This window comes from Nyctereutes procyonoides, unplaced genomic scaffold (genome assembly GCF_905146905.1).
Source record: "Nyctereutes procyonoides isolate TBG_1078 unplaced genomic scaffold, NYPRO_anot_genome, whole genome shotgun sequence".
NCBI lineage: Eukaryota > Metazoa > Chordata > Mammalia > Carnivora > Canidae > Nyctereutes > Nyctereutes procyonoides.
In genome coordinates, this window is record NW_026575140.1 from 57,062,418 (window position 1) to 57,079,552 (window position 17,135).

The window sequence follows — 17,135 nt, forward strand, 5'->3', positions numbered from 1 at the left end:
GGGTCAAATTAAAAAAAAATAATTTGTTTACAAAGATGGTAAATTGGGGGTGCCTGGGAGGGATGAAGTTGGTTGAGCATCCGACTCTTGGCTTCATCTCAGTTCATGATCTCAGGGTTGGGAGATTAAGCCCCAACTCGGGCTCCACGCTCAGCTCAGAGTCTGCTTGTGTTTCTCTCTCCCTCTGCCCTTTCCCCCTGTAGAGCTCTTTTTTTTTTCCCTGTAGAGCTCTTGAGTGTGCTCTCTCTCTCTCTCTCTCAAATAAATAAATCTTTTTTTTTCTAAAAAAAGGATGTATGTTATGTGTATCTTGCCACAATTGGAAAAAAAAGGGGGGAGGAACATAGATGTCCTGCCACTGACCTGACCAAGCCCCCCAACTCCTCAGGAGGACATACAGGGCCTCTCACCACCAGGCCTAAGGAAGCCTCTTTGGGATGGCTCAGATGAGGATGTCTGCCTTCATCTGGTCGCAGCTTGCCCCTGGTCAGCTGCATCACACCACCTTCTTTGTCTTTTACACCCGGCAGGCTCCAACTTCTATTTCAAGTGCATGAGAGATTCCCTGGGTGGCACAGCGGTTTAGTGCCTGCCTTTGGCCCAGGGTACGATCCTGGAGACCCAGGATCGAATCCCACGTCGGGCTCCCGGTGCATGGAGCCTGCTTCTCCCTCTGCCTATGTCTCTGCCTCTCTCTCTCTCTGTGACTATCATAAATAAATAAAAATTAAAAAAAATAAAATAAAATAACTTAAATCTTAAAAAAAAAAAAAAAGAACTGTGCATGAGGTTCATGGTGGCAACAGAAGCAACATCTCTCATATACTGAACACTTCCTACAAGGCCGAACTTAGTGCTGGCAAGGCCTTGGGCCCACATGACTCATCAGCAGCTCACAGCAGGCCTACAAGTAGAGTCATTTCCCCATTTTGTAGATGGGGAAAGTGAAGGGTCAAGAGACCTAGGCATTTCTTCAGGTTCATACATTCAATAGTTGACCTCTTTGATAATCCTTGGTAGAACTTTGCAGCTACTTCATGGGGATCTTTATGAAAGCATTTTATTTTTTACTTTTTTAAAAATTTTGTTTGTTTATTCATGAGAGACACACACAGAGAGAGAGGCAGATACACAGGCAGAAGGAGAAGCAGGCTCCATGCAGAGAGACTGATGTGGGACTAGATCCCGAGTCTCCAGGATCACTACCTGAGCCGAAGACAATCACTCAACTGCTGAGCCACCCAGGCATTCCCATGAAAGCATTTTACACGTCTTTCTACTTCCCTCCCAAGACTCTGGCTCTCCAGGACCAGGGGTGCACCTTATTCATCTTTGGAATCCCTCTGGACTACCCAATACAGTATATACTACAGTATGCCTGGCATACTGTCAACAGCCAATACTCTCTGGTTAAAAGCAGGGAAAGGAGAAGGAGGAAGAAGGGGAAGGAGGGAGGGAAGAGAGAGCACGCAGGGTGGAGTGAGTAGGTAGATCAGGCCTGGAAGCTGCAGGTTATGCTGCCAAACTCCAGAAAGGTTTGTAGGGGTGTGGGAGAGCCAGGGGACACTGGGCAGGCACTGGAGGTGCCCTTGGTGGGGGCCTGGCAGCCTCTGCGTCAGAGCAAAGTCAGTCTTAATGAAAGAGTGTAGACAGCTCTGGATGGTAATCAGGAATCCTGAAATCTAGGGCAGACTGGGGAAAGAGGTTGGGAGTGTGGTGCCCTGGACAGGGTGGGGTGTGGGGAGGAGGGAAGGGCCAGCCCCTGGGAGAATCCTCAAGGACAAAAGTTCAGGACATTGCTGCTCAGAACCACCCCTCGATGGGAACCCGAGTGTTTTTAGGGTCCTTTAGCCCTCCCCGTTGGCTCACACCTGAGGCGCCCACGAGACTGGTTTCTTTTCATTATTCAGGTCTTTGCTCAAGTGACACCACCATAGAGAGACCATCCCTGACCACCTGGCCAAGGCTGCCCATCTACTACTGTCCTCTGTGACGTTACAGGATCTTATTCCCTTTAGAGCACCAAGCACTACCTGAAATGATCTTGCTTACTTACTTTTTTTGTTTATGGCCTGTCTGCCCTGCCCCCGTGCTGGGAGCTCCATAGGACCAGGGATGGTGGGGGCACCTGGGTGGCACAGTTGGTTTAAGCCTCCAATTCTTGGTTTTGGCTTGGGTCTGTGATCTCAGGGTTGTGGGATTGAGAGCCCCTTCTGGGGCTCTGTGCTGAGCATGGAATCTGCTGGAGTTTCTCCCTCTCCCTCTGCCCTCCCTGCCTGGTGCTCTCTCTCCTTCTCTCTCTCTCTCAAATAAATAAATAAATTAAAAAAAAAGAAGAAGAACAGAGATTGTGTCTTTTTTTTTATAATTTTTTAAAGCCATTTTTTTTATTTATTTATGATAGTCACACAGAGAGAGAGAGAGAGAGAGGCAGAGACATAGGCAGAGGGAGAAGCAGGCTCCATGCACCGGAGCCTGACATGGGATTCGATCCCGGGACTCCAGGATCGCGCCCTGGGCCAAAGGCAGGCGCCAAACCGCTGCACCACCCAGGGATCCCGAGATTGTGTCTTTTTCATCCATGTGTTGTCAGTGTCTAAAATAGTGCCTGGCACACAGTAGGTGCTCAGTAAATACCCGCTGAATGGACATATCCAATGGCCCAGGCAGACCCCAAACATTGCTCAGGGAGTTGAATCTGGGCTTCCTGACCATGCTGAGGACTCTCCACAACACTCCACCTGCTGGAAGCATCGGTAGACCAGCAACCTCAAGATTGGGAGGGTCCAAGGAGAAGCCTAGGCTTTGTTTCTTCCACCCCAGAGCCTCTCCTGGAGCCTCCTCATCCAGGGGTCATTTAGGTCCTGGCTGATCCCTGCAGAACGGGACAGCAGGGCCAATGAGTGACTCACCCTGTTGCTGGGGGTGACTGGGAGAAAAATCATTTTAAGAAGCCAGGAGGTGGGGATCCCTATGGGTTTTGGAGATGGGGGGTGGGTTAACAGCCCTAGAGAGGGTCTGAAGTTTTCCCAGGAAGCAAGGGGCTGAGACAGGAGGGTGCCCCAAGTAGGGGCTGGGGCACTGGGATTCTGCAGAGGTCTGGGGGGCTGAGGGCTGAGTTACCATATTCTTTGAGGGCAGAGATATTCCTGACTCTGTTTCTTCCAGCTGGGACCAGCCTAAACCAGCTCTTTGTTTAATGGAGTAGAGATGAATTCATCTAGGAATGCTGCAAGTAGACCAAGACTGGAAGAGATGCAGACTGCTTCTTCCTCTGCTAGGACTCCTTTTTTCTTTTCTCCCAGCTGCTCCCACCCTCTTTCCCAGAACCCCTGCCCTCTCTCTCAGTGGCTCTCTCACACCCCCTGCTGTCCCTTCCTTGCACAGCAGTGGCCCATCGAAGGGACAACAGAATTTCACTGCTTTCCTTCCCTCCAGACCCCTCAGGAACCCCTGGGCTGGGAGAAGGCTGAAGTTATACAGGGAGGAAATGCCCGGGAAGTGGGTGGGCTCCTGGTTCCCAGAAAGTGACCTGCACTGAAGTGTGTGTGTGTGGGGGGGGTGAGTGGGTGCTGCTGGAATCTCAGCCTGAGAAGTCACAGCTTCCTCCCTAGCCCTGAACCCCCAGACTAGGTTAGGGTCCCAAGCTTTCATGATGATTTCCTTTATGGTGCTCATCACTTTCCAATCATCCACTTATGCCTTGGTCTTTGCTGAATGACTGCCTCCCCCAGGGGACTGGGAGCACCACGGTTGGTTTTACTCATCAATAGGACCCACTGCTCAGCACAGCGACAAAGTTGCAGATGCACAGCTAATACTTGTTGAATAAATGAATGAGCGATGTTCAAGGGGATTCGTAGGTGGGGATTTAATGGATGGTGTCAGTGCCATTGCTTGGGATCTGGGGACAGCTGTGAGTCCAGATGTCCTGACTTCGTCTAAGGGCCCGGTCCATGTCCAGCTTCTGGCCTTGTGCCCAAAGGCCATCCAAGCAAAAGGAGGCAGAAGAAGCCTCTCCTAGAGGGAGGGCGCATGGAGGGGTAATTAGGGCAGCTTAGACCCCCAAACAGCCCCCCATTTTCTCAGCTCTCTGACTTAAGTTTTTTAAAGTGCTTCCTCCCACTGCCTCTATATCCCCTCTCTTCTTGTGGCCTTTCTTATTCCTTTCCAGACGTTTCCTTCCCCCTAAAAACACACACTTGCCTGTCTTCTCCTCTCCCTCTGGCTACTTCCAGCTGTGTGCTAAGGAACATGAACAGCACCGTCTTACCTGGCAGAGCTCCCAGGAATAGGAGCCCCTGGGGCTGGGCCCACAAGTTGAGGAGGAAGCCAAGGTGCAAAGCAGGCAGAGCAAGGATCTCCTTCTTATAACCCTGGGTCAAGACCACCCTGGACACAGCCAGCTTCAGCTGAAGAGGGAGTCCCAAGACCAAGGGCAGATCCAGCTCCAGCCCCAACCCAGAGGACAGCACCATCTTCTGCAGAGTGTGTGGGACAGGGGTGTGAGTGGGGGGGTGAGGGGGAGAGAGAAGGAACTGCATCAACTCCTCGTAACCCCACCCCTTGCCACTGCAATGGGGCCTCTGGGCCATACCTTTCATCTACCGACCATTCCTATCACCTAAATGCTGCCTCAATTTTCCTTGCTTGATACTCTATAAAACCACACTACCCCCCCCCCCCCGCCTTGTAAATGCAATCTAAACAAAAGCCATTTGTAGGGGCGCCTGGCTGTCTGACTTCCTACAGTGTGTGACTGTTGACTTCAGGATTGTGAGTTCAAGCCTCACGTTGGATATAGAGATTCCTTAAACATAAAATCTAATGAATAGGGGATCCCTAGGTGGCGCAGTGGTTTGGTGCCTGCCTTTGGTCCAGGGCGCAATCCTGGAGACCAGGGATCGAGTCCCATGTCGGGCTCCCTGCAAGGAGCCTGCTTCTTCTGCCTGTCTCTCTCTCTCTCTCTCTCTGTGTGTGTCTATCATGAATAAATAAATAAAATCTTTAAAAAAAAAATCTAATGAATAAATAAATAAAATGCCATGTGCTTACTGTGAGCAGCTTCAAGATGTGTCTTTAGCTTTCCTCACATTAACAGTTTGGAGTCCCCCTTCACCCAACCCCAACCCTGTCTGCCCCCAGGCTCCACTGAATACAGGCAGCACCCTCTCTTACTTGGTCTTGGAGGTAGAGGCTGAGCCAGGAAGGGTTTTCTGGGGTCCCCAGGGCAAGGAGGTGGCCGGAACCTGCTGCCAGCTGGAGTCCCAAGTCCAGAGAGAAGGCCCAGGGCTCTGCGTGAGGCTGGGGAATGTCTGGGGGCGGGGGAAGAAGTGATCCACCTGAGGACTCAAGGCTGGGGACTCATGGAGGGAGGTGGCTAGTGATGGAGGGAGACAGGGGAAGGCAGACACAGAACTGACCATAGAGGAAAAAACAGCCTTTTACCTTGGAGACTGAATTCTGCACGAGTTCCTGGAGGGAAGAATGTCCCAGGTTGGGACTGGACAGCACAGCTTCTGAGGCTACTAGCAGGGGTAGACTCTGAGGTCTGGGCCTGTGGGTCCAGCCAATTACCCTGGCGCACACAGCCATCCAGGGCAGGGACCAGCTGGAGCAGGTGGACAGAAAGGAGGATGCGGGGGTGTCGTGATCAAGACATGGGAGTGCCTCTCCACCCTCATTTTATTCTCCTCCAAGCATTTGGCCTCTCCCACCCAACTCTCATGCCCTTGGCTCTCTTTAAAAGTGTGGCCTTGGGATCCCTGGGTGGCGCAGCGGTTTGGCGCCTGCCTTTGGCCCAGGGCGCGATCCTGGAGACCCCAGATTGAATCCCACATCGGGCTCCCGGTGCTTGGAGCCTGCTTCTCCCTCTGCCTGTGTCTCTGCCTCTTTCTCTCTCTGTGTGTGACTATCATAAAATAAATAAAAATTAAAAAAATTAAAAAAAATAAAAGTGTGGCCTTATCTTTCTTTAAAAAGGGGGGTGGGGAAAAAATAAAAATTTAAAAAATTAAAAAGGGGGTGGGGGCAGCCCTGGTGGCTCAGCGGTTTAGTGCCACCTTCAGCCCAGGGCATGATCCTGGAGACCCAGGATCGAGTCCCACGTGAGGCTCCCTGCATGGAGCCTGCTTCTCCCTCTGCTTATGTCTCTGCCTCTCTCTCTCTCTGTTTGTCTCTCATGAATAAATAAATAAAATCTTAAAAAAATAAAAATAAAAATAAAAAAATAAAAAAGGGAGTGAGACAGCCCAGGTGGCTCAGCGGTTTAGCTTCTGCCTTCAGCGTGATCCTGGAGACCTGGGATCGAGTACCATGTCGGGCTCCCTGCACGGAGCCTACTTCTCCCTCTGCCTGTGTCTCTGCTTCTCTCTGTGTGTGTGTGTGTGTCTCTCATGAATAAATAAATAAAATATATATTTTTTAAGTGTGGCCTTAGAGTCCCATGGTCACCTAGCCAGCCACACTTTAACAGCTCTGGTCTGTGATCTCTAGCCCTGTTGTCCTAGTTACCGGCAAACGGAGGTTGGAGATGGGAAACAGCAGTCCCCCCAGTGCAATTCTGATGATGGGCTGGGGTGTGTTGGTGGCTGGAGGCCCAGAGACCTGTCTCAGGCGCAGCACCTCCTCCCCATCCACAGTCAATAGCAGTGAATCCTCAAGGATCTTCACTTCCACCTGCAGGGAGGAGCAGAGCTGAATCAGGGGCCCCTGGGTCTGCCTCCACCACTCTATTCAGAAGCAGTCATGTATAGCAGAAAGAACATGGACTTGTGGAGTCAGCAAGCATCCTTGGCTCACTCAGTCTTTGAGCCTCAGAGCTCCCCTCCAGAAAGCTGGAGATGAGCATAGCAACTCCCCCCATAGTGGGGGTTTTGTGTGGATTGAATAAGATGACAATAGGACAGGGATGCCCGAAAACCCATTTCTGTTCCCTTTCCACGGACCAGCTCAGAACACCCCGCCCCTCAGGACCAGATCTAGCTTACCTGATGCCACGTGCCATCATCTAGCCGAGGCCCAGCACCCACGGTAAGCTGGGCCAAGTGATTGTGCATTTGGATCTCAGGCCTGCCATCTCGAAGTCCTAGCACAAACCAGTCATCCTTTGAGTTGGTATCGCCATAAAAAATCACTCCCTCTGGATCCCAGGTTCGAAGCTCAAAGGAGGAAGAGCTTCTAGGAGGACAGAGAAGGACAGACTGTGTATGAGGCATGTCCTCTGGGGGTAAAAGTGGGGTGGGGGAGACTAAAGGTCAGGAATGGAGACAGGAAAAAGAGAAGATCCACAGGAGAGAAGGTAGGGTCAGGGGACTCAGTCAAGGGGGCTAGGTCAACCTCATACTTCTTGATCTTGGTAAAGTTGAAGGTCATGACAGTGACAGGCTCTCCTCCTGAGCCGTTGCTGAGGTGCACAGAAGGGAGGTCCTGTATCCTCTATCAGAGAAAGAAAACAAACAAGGTAGACCGAGGACAGGAGGACATGAGGACACTGCCACAGCATGGGGGAGGGGAGGCGAGGAAGGGAAGGCAGGAGCAGAGCCAGAGTGTAGCTCATTTAAACACACACATGGGCTAAGCACCCATCCCAACAGTCCTGCACCTGAGTGGAGAGACCCTGTCTCAGGGCCAGTCCCTGGTGGCCGGGAGGTGGAAGCAGCAGCAGCAGTAGCAACAGCCACCCAGGCAATGTGGCCAGCGGGCCTCTGCAGTCCATGGTCAGCAGTCCTTTCTGTGGCTCAGAGAACTCTGGGGATAATGTGTGGGGGCAGGAAGCCTTTCTGTAGTTGGTGTTGGGTTAAAGGTTGCCCTGGGGGGAAGAAGGGGGGCAAGAGACGGGGCACTGACCCTCTGGCCCCTCTGACCCCTCTCAGGACAACTTGGGGGAGGGACAGTATTCCTCCACTACACTCCCCCTGCTGGGAAGGTTTATGAGCTAGGATAGGATACTTCCCCACTCCTCCTTAGAGCCTGGCCTGGGACCTGGAACCTTCTGCCCAGCTGAGGAGATGCCTCTACGGGCCTGATGTCTAGAAAGAGTCCTGCTCTGCACCCCAAGAAGCATGCTCTGTGCCAACTACAGCTGACACGTGGAATACCCAAAATCTAGCTGGGTGAGTCTGGGGACATCACTCTCCAATGGTGCTTTATTGTCCTTATACATCAAATGTGAAAATAGGACCTACTTTATGGGATTACTGTAACCAGGATTCATTGAGATAATGCAGTGCTTGTTGTCTGCTCTGAGCTCCTCCCTCAGGATTTTCCTAGGGCTGTGAGGCTAGCCTTAGAGGAAGGCTCTGGCCCTGAGAATGATTTAGTGACTACTAAGAGGAGGCCCGGCCCCCACTCCTAATTATCTCCTCTTCCCTATTTACTTGGAAGTTTCAGCATCTACCAATAGAAATTCATCACCCTCTCACTGACCCGTTTTGAAATCCCAGTGCACCGAAGAGAAAACACCTGGAGTCACTCAAGATCTCCTCTACAAAACACGTCTCGGAGCTGGGGGGACTTGGCCTCCAGTGAGGGAGTGAGAGTGAAGGGTACAGCCGGGAATCACTGCACATTTCACTTAGGGAAGTCCGGGGGAGGTGACTTTTGAACTGCGGGGTTTCACCCACGGAGGCTGGGACACCCAGGCGACAACAGCAAGCTAGCGGCCAGTCCAGCCTTGACCCCTGCCCTGGGGCCCAGTCACGGGGGCCGGCGGTGGGGGGCAGGGCCAGGGCCTCCGGGCGGGCCTGCTGTGCCAGCTGATTGGCTGGTGGGGCGCGTCCCGCCGAGGTAGGGGTGCGGCGCGGAGAGGGCCCCTCCCCCCACCCCACCCCTGGGCGGAGCACTCTGCAGGCCTCCGGCGGGTGCAGAGGTGCGGCGTCGAGAGGACCCCCCCGCCCCTCGCGCCCATCGCTCCCCCGGCCCCAGCTGGCGGCGCCCCCCCACCCTCACTCCCGGGCGGTCCGGGGTCCCGTGCTCCCCCTGCCTGCAGGACTCTAGGGAGAGTCGCGGACTTCAGCCCCAGACGATGGCGGGGGTCCAGATGGCTTCCGTGCGGATCCGAGAGGCCAAGGAGGGAGACTGCGGACACATACTGAGACTGATTCGGGTGACGGCTGCGGCCCAGGAACGGGGTGGGGGGGGAACGACCCCGGGGCAGGGGTGCGTGGTGGAGAGGCGGGGTAGCCGCGGGAGGGGCCCCCCAGCCCTGATCCGGCGTCCGTCTTGTCACCGCCGCAGGAACTGGCCGAGTACGAGAAACTCTCGGACCAGGTGAAGATCAGCGAGGAAGGTAGGGACCCCGACACCCGCGTGCAGGCCCGGGCTGGGGAGAGAGGACGGATGGGGGGAGGGATGGGTTCTCCAGGCCAGGTTCTCTCTCGGTCTCTTTGCCGCCCCTCCCTCCCTGCAGCCCTGAGAGCAGATGGCTTCGGAGAGAAACCTTTCTATCACTGTTTGGTGGCGGAGCTTCTCCCCGCCCTCGGGGAGCCGCAGGGTAAGAAGAGCCGGACCTCCGAGGTCCCCTGTCCTGTCCTGCCAGGTGCCCAGTCCCTGAGCCCTCTTCTCTGTTCCTCTCAGGGCCCTGTGTGGTGGGCTATGGGCTGTACTACTTCATCTATAGCACGTGGAAGGGGCGCAACGTTTATCTGGAAGACATCTACGTGATGCCCGAATATCGGGGTAGGAGGCGGAGGCTGGGGCCAACCCCATCTCTGCTCCCTGATCTCAGGCCTCTTCTGATTCCCTTCAACTGAAACAACCCCCTTTCCCTTTTTTTCCGCTTTTTCTCCCACAACAGGTCAAGGGATTGGCTCCCAAATAATCAAAAAGGTGGCTCAGGTGAGGCCCTTGAAAAGCAGGCGGGTGTGGGAGGCACAGGGGTCAGGTGGACGGTCAGAAAGCCTTTTCCTAAAAAAAAAAAAAAAAAGGAAAAGGCTTTCTTTTTCTTTTTCTTTTCTTTAGTAAAGATTTTGATTTATTTATTCATGAGAGATACAGAGAGAGAGAGAGAGAGAGAGGCAGACATGTAAGCAGAGGGAGAAGCAGGCTCCATGCAGGAAGCCCAATGTGGGACTGGATCCCAGGACCTGAGCCAAAGACAGACGTGCAACCTCTGAGCCACCGAGGTGTCCCACCTTTTCCTTTTTGAAAGGAAAAGTAAGTGATGTCTTCTCCCACAGGTGGCCCTGAACAAGGGCTGCTCCCAGTTCCGCCTCGCCGTGCTGGACTGGAACAAATCAGCCATGGATTTGTACAAGGCCCTAGGAGCCCAGGATCTGACGGAAACTGAGGGCTGGCACTCCTTTCGCTTCGAAGGAGAGGTGATGAGGGAGCTGGCAGGAAAGTGACACCATGCCTTGGGGGTAATCACTCTTCGTTGATCTCCTCCTTCCCCACCAGCTCAAGCACTCAGAGACTTGTGTCCTCTGGCAGAGATCTCCCTGAGGAACGGGAGGTTGGGTGTGCAGAATCGGGGGAGAGGCCTTTCCACCTCCTTGTTGAGGGTGAAAAATAAATGAGAATTACTATAAGCATGGTGCTGGCAGAGCCCTGGGTGATTCCATAAGCTTCAGCCGTTCTGGGGTCCTTCCCGAGCACCTTGGTCTGGTCTCCTGATGGCTGGATGCCACTGCTGGGGGTAAAGGTGAGCCCGAGGTGACTTTCACTCTCAGCGGCCCAGACTTTTGGCTCTGGCCTGTGGAATATAGAGAAAAGAAGAACAAGCTGCCAGCTAGGCACATCAGGCCCATTGGTCCCATTTGGGACCCAGACAAAGGGTGTCTGGGGTGTGTGGACTTCAGGTGTAGGCCATGTAGTTGAGGCTGGCGGCTGACTCAACAGATGGAGCGGGCTGCCACCTGCTGGTGGTGTTTCGGGGGTGCTGGGAAGGGCCATTTAACTCAACTTTGGGGGAAAAAAAATCAGCTTGCTAATGCTTTTTCTTTTTCAAAAGTCACAAAGTCCTTATTTTCCAGTTCAGCAAAACCAAAACAAACCTTTAGCACCCATGGAGACAAGGAAGGAAACAAGCTCATGTCCTACTTTCACAGCATTTTATTACACTGGTAATGTGGATTGGCTGCACGAAAATTGGAATGACCATATGAAATAAAAATAGAACCCATAGCCTTACTTGCATAACTATTATTAACCCTTTGGTATCGATCAATTCTTTATATTTTTCAGTGTCCATATATACACATAATGAGTTAAGTGAATAGAGATGGGATCATATAATTTTTTTCTTTTTTTTTTAGTGAGCTCTACACAAAATGTGGGGTTCAAATTCACGACCCTGAGATCAGAAGTCACATGCTCTACTGACTGAGCGGCCCAGGCACCCAGGAATCATATACTTCCTAATATATCAGAAACATCTATTTTCCATCTAATAAACATACACCTGTCATCACTTTTTAAAAAGATTTTTATTTATTTATTCATGAGAGACCAGAGAGAGAGGCAGAGACACAGGCAGAGGGAGAAGCAGGCTCCCTGTGGGGAGCCCGAGGTGGGACTCAACCAGGACCCTGGGATCCTGACCTGAGCCAAAGGCAGACTCTCAACCACAAAGCCAACCAGATGTCCACATCTGTCATCACTTTTGATGGTGGCATATTATATTCCTTTTGTTAATGAACCATTGGTTAAGTGGTCATAATTTAGACAGTGAAAGGGGGCAGGTAGGTAACATAAATGGGTAAATTGTAAGAAACAGGATCTCTAGACTTCTATGGAAATGTAGAGAACTGAAGATTCATCATAAAATTCAAATTTAAAAAAAGGATGTAGCCAAACAGAACACATCAGGGCCTTGATTCTTCCTGAATGGTGCCAATTTGGGGCCCTTAAAACCAATTTAGAGCAAATGGACCTTTAGGACAATCTTAAGAGATAATGAAGGTGGTCAACCCCTCCTATAAATGGGAGCCAGAAAAATCCAGTACTCTTATCCTTGGCTTATCTCAATCTGACAGGGATTTATATATATATATATATATATATATATATATATATATATATATATACAGACGCATATATAATTAATGTATAAATAATATACAAATAAATGCAATGCATATAAATTATATATAATTAAATCTAATATAAAATATATATATATATATTTAAGGATTTACTTATTTATTTGAGACAGAGAGCACAAGTGCACATGAGCTGGGGGAGGGACAGAGAGGGAGAGGGAGGAAGAGAATCCTCAAGCAGACTCTGCTGAGCAGGGACCCTGACTCCAGGCTCAATCCCAGGACCCTGAGATCATGACCTGAGCCAAAATCAAGAGTCGGAGGTTTTACCAGTTGAGCCTCCCAGGCACCCCAGGATTTATTTATTTATTTATTTATTTATTTATTTATTTATTTATTTATAATAAATTAATTTTTATTGGTGTTCGATTTACCAACATACAGAATAACACCCAGTGCTCATCCCATCAAGTGTCTCCTTCAGTGCCCGTCACCCATTCACCCCCACCCCCTGCCCTCCTCCCCTTCCACCACCCCTAGTTCATTTCCCAGAGTTAGGAGTCTTTATGTTCTGTCTCCCTTTCTGATATTTCCCACACATTTCTTCTCCCTTCCCTTATATTCCCTTTCACTATTATTCATATTCCCCAAATGAATGAGAACATACACTGTTTGTCCTTCTCCGATTGACTTACTTCACTCAGCATTATACCCTCCAGTTCCATCCACGTTGAAGCAAATGGTGGGTATTTGTCGTTTCTAATGGCTGAGGAATATTCCATTGTATACATAGACCACATCTTCTTTATCCATTCATCTTTCGATGGACACCGAGGCTCCTTCCACAGTTTGGCTATTGTGGACATTGCTGCTAGAAACATCGGGGTGCAGGTGTCCCGGCGTTTCATTGCATCTGAATCTTTCACCCCAGGATTTATATCTTTCAAGGATGACCAACTTATCTAGTGATGGGGCTTTTTTTAAACCTTAAATATCATTAGAATGCATTATTTCTGGAAAGATGCACAAACAAGCACAGAGAATGCAGTCGCCTCTGAGGAGAGGACCTGAGTGGCCAGGGGATAGCTTTTTCCACTTGCCACTTTGAATTTCCTGAATTTTGTGCCATTCTCATGTATCACTTCAAAAAAAAAAAAGCATAAACTTTAATACTTAATCCAGAAGAAAAGGGCATGAACTAGGAAACAATACTGCCAAAATTTATCTTGCCCCATCTCATTTTGCCTTTGCATTTCAGAGTTTATGATTTTCACATTATTCTCTTGCCTTGGCCCCAGACTTGGCCGGTTTTCACAGGATGTCTGCAATCTAGCACCACTCTGTTCTACAGCCACAGGCTGGCCTTGGGCTCCTGCCCACTCATCACCTCATTAGCCTCCCAGGAGTTGATTCTGTTAGATGTGGAGCCTGATCAGTGGTATGAGGTGTAAGGGCCTGGGTTCTGGCCACAGCAGCAGTGAACAAACTGGAGGGCACTGAGGGGGAGGGCTTTTTAAACAGAACATAAAGGGGTGCCTGGGGGGCTCAGTCGTTTAAGCGTAAGACTCTTGGTTTCCGCTAAGGTCATGATCTCAGGTCCTGAGATCCTGTCTACGTCATGATCAGGCTCCACACCCAGCAAGGAATCAGCTTGAGATTCTCTCTCTCCCCCTCTGCCCCTCCCCCATTTGCGCATGCTTGGGCTCTCTCTTTTTTTCTCTCTCTCTCAAATAAAATATTAAAAAAATAAATAAATAAAGGGAGCATAGAGGGGCAAAGGGCTGGCTCAGTAGGTGGAGCATACAACTTTTTTTCTTAAGGTTTTATTTCTTTATTCATGAGAGACACAGAGAGAGAGGCAGAGACATAGGCAGAGGGAGAAACAGGCTCCCTGCGGGGAGCCTGATGCGGACTCAGTCCTGGGACCACGGGATCACGCCCTGAGTCAAAGGCAGATGCTCAACCACTGAGCCACCCAAGTGGCTCAGCATACAACTCCTGATCTTGGGGTTGTTTCAGCCCCACAGTGGGCATAGAGATTACTTTAAAAAATAAATAAAATCTTAAAAAAAAAAAGGGAGGTGCACTTGGGTGGCTCAACCACTGAGCCACTCAGGCATCCCTAAATATATTTTTAAAGATTTTGATTATTTATTTATTTATTTATTTGTGAGAGAGAGAGAGCACTCATGCACAGGAGTGGGGGGAAGGGCAGAGGGAGAGAGAATCACAAGCTGACCCTCTCTTGAGTGTGCAGCCTGACACAGGGCTCAATCTCAGGACCTCAGCCAAAATCAAGAGTTGGATGCTTAACCAACTAAGCCACCCAGGCACCCCACCCCTGATAGTTTAAATTTTTTTTTCTCCTTGCATAGTCTTTATTTCTTCTAAACTATTTTTTTCCTTCTCAATTTTTTTATTTTTGTTTTTTTGCAGGTAGGGGGTGCAGCTCTTTCATTTTAGAGGCTTTCCTCAAACACCAGGTAGTCCTCAGTTGTGTGCTCATATTTAAGATTGGCACACTAAGGTACAATTGAAAACTGTGTGAGTGTGTGTTTATGTGGCAGGTCCCTCCCTAGGCCTGTTAAATGTGGACTTTACTAAGGGGCAATCCACTAGGCCATTTCCTTGAGGAATCCCTAATGCCAGTATCTTTAGGTCTTTTTTTCTCATCTGATCAGATTTCTCAGAAAATTCTTCCCCACTCCTACTTGGAGGGTAAAAGATTGGCCATATGTATTCTTAGAGTGGGGTGAAGAAGAGGTCAGGGGCAAGTGTCAACATTCAGTATGTAAATTTTCATGTTGTCCCCATTTTCAGTATCTATCCAACATTCTTCTATCAACCTATTCATCTTTCTAGCTTCTCTTAATCTCGGTGTATTTAGAAGTCCAAAGACAAGCTGGGCTTTTTCTGTTGACACATCCTTCATAGTCTGGCCAGAGTAATCTTGCTAAAAGGCACGTTGGCTGAAAATCCTGTAATGGCTCCCACTGCTCTCAGCAGAAAGTCCAAACTTCTAAATTTGTTCCACTTCCTCCAAGCTCTGGCCCAACGCTTCCAGCCTTGTGTTTCCTGTCCAGTTGGTTCTAACCATGTTAGACTCTTTCCAGTACCTCACTGTACTCTCCCCTTTGGGCCTTCTGCACATGCCATTCCCCATCTGAAATGCTGTTCCCTCTCTTCCTACTCCGATCTTTTGTCTGAATAAACAATGACTACAGCAGATAAAGAAAAGTTAAACCCGAGAGGATGGTTGGTGTCAGAGGCTTGGAAGTTTGCGATGGTACCATTTCTAAAACAAACTTCAGTCACTGCTATTGCTTAAGAGCCCAAACCCAGGGCAGCCCAGATGGCTCTGGTTTAGCACCGCCTTTGGCTCAGGGCCTGATCCTAGAGACCCAGGATTGAGTCGCACATCAGGCTCCCTGCATGGAGCCTGTTTCTCCCTCTGCCTGTGTCTCTGCCTCTCTCTCTCTCTCTCTCTCTCTCTCTCTCTCTCTGTCTCTCATGAATAAATAAATAAAATCTTTAAAAAAAAAAAAAAAAGAGCCCAAACCCTAAATGTTCGGTCTGACAGCCACTGTCATGATCATCTGCTCCATTTAAACTCTCTCTCTCTCTCCTTGTCAGAATCGCTGCTGTTCTTTACTGTCTCTCTACTGTCTCTGCCACCCTACTTACCAATGCTCGGATACTCTTGAAGGCACCTCTTCTCTCTCTCTATTTTAATTTTTTAAAAATATTTATTTATTCATAGAGACAGAGAGAGAGAGAGGCAGAGACACAGGCAGAGGGTGAAGCAGGCTCCACGCAGAGAGCCCGACGTGGGACTCGATCCAGGGTCTCCAAGATCACGCCCTGGGCTGCAAGCGGCGCTAAACCATTGCGCCAACAGGACTGCCCTCTTTTTTAAATTTTATTTATTTTTTCTTTTTTTAATTTTAAAAGAGATTTTATTTATTTATTTGAGAGAGAGTATGAGAAGGGGGAAGGGCAGGGACGCCTGCATGGCTCAGCAGTTTAGTGCCTGCCTTTGGCCCAGGGGATGATCCTGGAATCCCGGGATGGAATCCCACATTGGGCTCCCTGTATGGGGCCTGCTTCTCCCTCTGCCTGTGTCTCTGCCTCTCTCTCTCTCTTTCTCTGTGTCTCTCATGAATAAATAGATAAAATCTTTTAAAAAGGGGGGGAGGAATACAAGGGGGAAGGGCAGAGGGAGAAGGAGAAGGAGGCTCCCAGCTGAGCACAAAGCCCTATGTGGGGCTCAATCCCAGAGTTGACCACTGAGACCACGACACCTGCAGAAATCAAGAGTTGGAGGCTTATCCAACTGAGCCATCCAAGTGCCTCTGAAGGCGCCTCTTCTTTTGCCAGCCCTTTAAATACTGCTGTAGTTGAGAGTTTCATCATGGACCAACTCATTTCTCAGTTGACACTTCTCTTTAGAGATTTATTTTTGTCTTGTATCTTTAGCTATGACTAATATACTGATGATTCCTACGTCTGCCTCTCTAGCCAAGACCTATCCTGGACCACGTACCTGTGTGTCCCTGGACCTGCAGAACATTGATCCTTTCATTTCAGTTGATATTTGCCGTTCAGGGAACTGTGCTAGATACTGGGTATACAGTGGGGGGCACAAACAGGCATGGAACCCAGTCTCTGACCTCACAGATGGCAGAAGACAGACGTTGAACAAATTATTAATAGTACCATGATGAGTCCCACAAAGAAGTATAGGATGCTTTGGTGGTGTGAGGTGGAAGGCCTGACCTGGTAAAGGCATAGTGGAAGGCTAAAGAAATTATATTTAGGGGCATCTGGGTGGTCAGTGGTTGAGTGTCTGCCTTTGGCTCAGGGCATGATCCTGGGGTCCTGGGATCGAGTCCTGCATTGGGCTCCCCACAGGGAGCCTGCTTCTCCCTCTGCCCCTTTCTCTGTGTCTCTCATGAATAAATAAGTAAAATCTAAAAAAACAAAACAAAACAAAAACCTATATTTAAGTCGAAGGAGAAGTTTATTGAAGACAAGGGATGTCTACCTGTATGGTGGACCCTTAAAGAGCAAAACCAAACTCAAAGTCATCAACGTGTCATCCAAAATTTTGTCTCCTGAATTCTTTCTTCCATGATTGGCAGCATCATTCACTCG

At 49.7% G+C, this 17,135-nt stretch overlaps 2 protein-coding genes across 5 annotated transcripts; one reads left to right on the plus strand and one right to left on the minus strand.

Moving 5' to 3' along the window:
* Positions 1-2,411: 2,411 nt before the first annotated feature.
* Positions 2,412-8,557, minus strand: SHBG (sex hormone binding globulin). 2 transcript variants are annotated; one of them, XM_055304669.1, is made up of 9 exons: positions 8,428-8,557; positions 7,604-7,810; positions 7,346-7,437; positions 6,990-7,179; positions 6,514-6,678; positions 5,449-5,611; positions 5,179-5,315; positions 4,274-4,481; positions 2,412-4,020 (listed from the first exon to the last, which is right to left on the minus strand). In XM_055304669.1, the coding sequence occupies exons 2-9, from the start codon at positions 7,715-7,717 to the stop codon at positions 3,872-3,874; spliced, it is 1,218 nt and encodes a 405-aa protein (XP_055160644.1). In that variant the 5' UTR covers positions 7,718-7,810; positions 8,428-8,557; the 3' UTR covers positions 2,412-3,871. The 2 variants fall into 2 exon arrangements, with proteins under 2 accessions (XP_055160644.1, XP_055160645.1); XM_055304670.1 differs by having other exon boundaries at positions 7,604-7,749; positions 8,428-8,545.
* Positions 8,558-8,883: 326 nt separating this feature from the next.
* Positions 8,884-11,401, plus strand: SAT2 (spermidine/spermine N1-acetyltransferase family member 2). Of its 3 annotated transcripts, none has more exons than XM_055304672.1 (7): positions 8,884-9,106; positions 9,238-9,289; positions 9,410-9,493; positions 9,577-9,678; positions 9,797-9,837; positions 10,179-10,361; positions 11,256-11,401. In XM_055304672.1, exons 1-6 carry the CDS (start codon positions 9,026-9,028, stop codon positions 10,344-10,346), a joined length of 528 nt encoding a protein of 175 aa, XP_055160647.1. In that variant the 5' UTR covers positions 8,884-9,025; the 3' UTR covers positions 10,347-10,361; positions 11,256-11,401. The 3 variants fall into 3 exon arrangements, with proteins under 3 accessions (XP_055160647.1, XP_055160646.1, XP_055160648.1); XM_055304673.1 differs by lacking the exon at positions 11,256-11,401 and adding an exon at positions 10,974-11,247 and having other exon boundaries at positions 8,973-9,106; XM_055304671.1 differs by lacking the exon at positions 11,256-11,401 and having other exon boundaries at positions 10,179-10,529.
* The last annotated feature ends 5,734 nt before the right edge of the window (positions 11,402-17,135 follow it).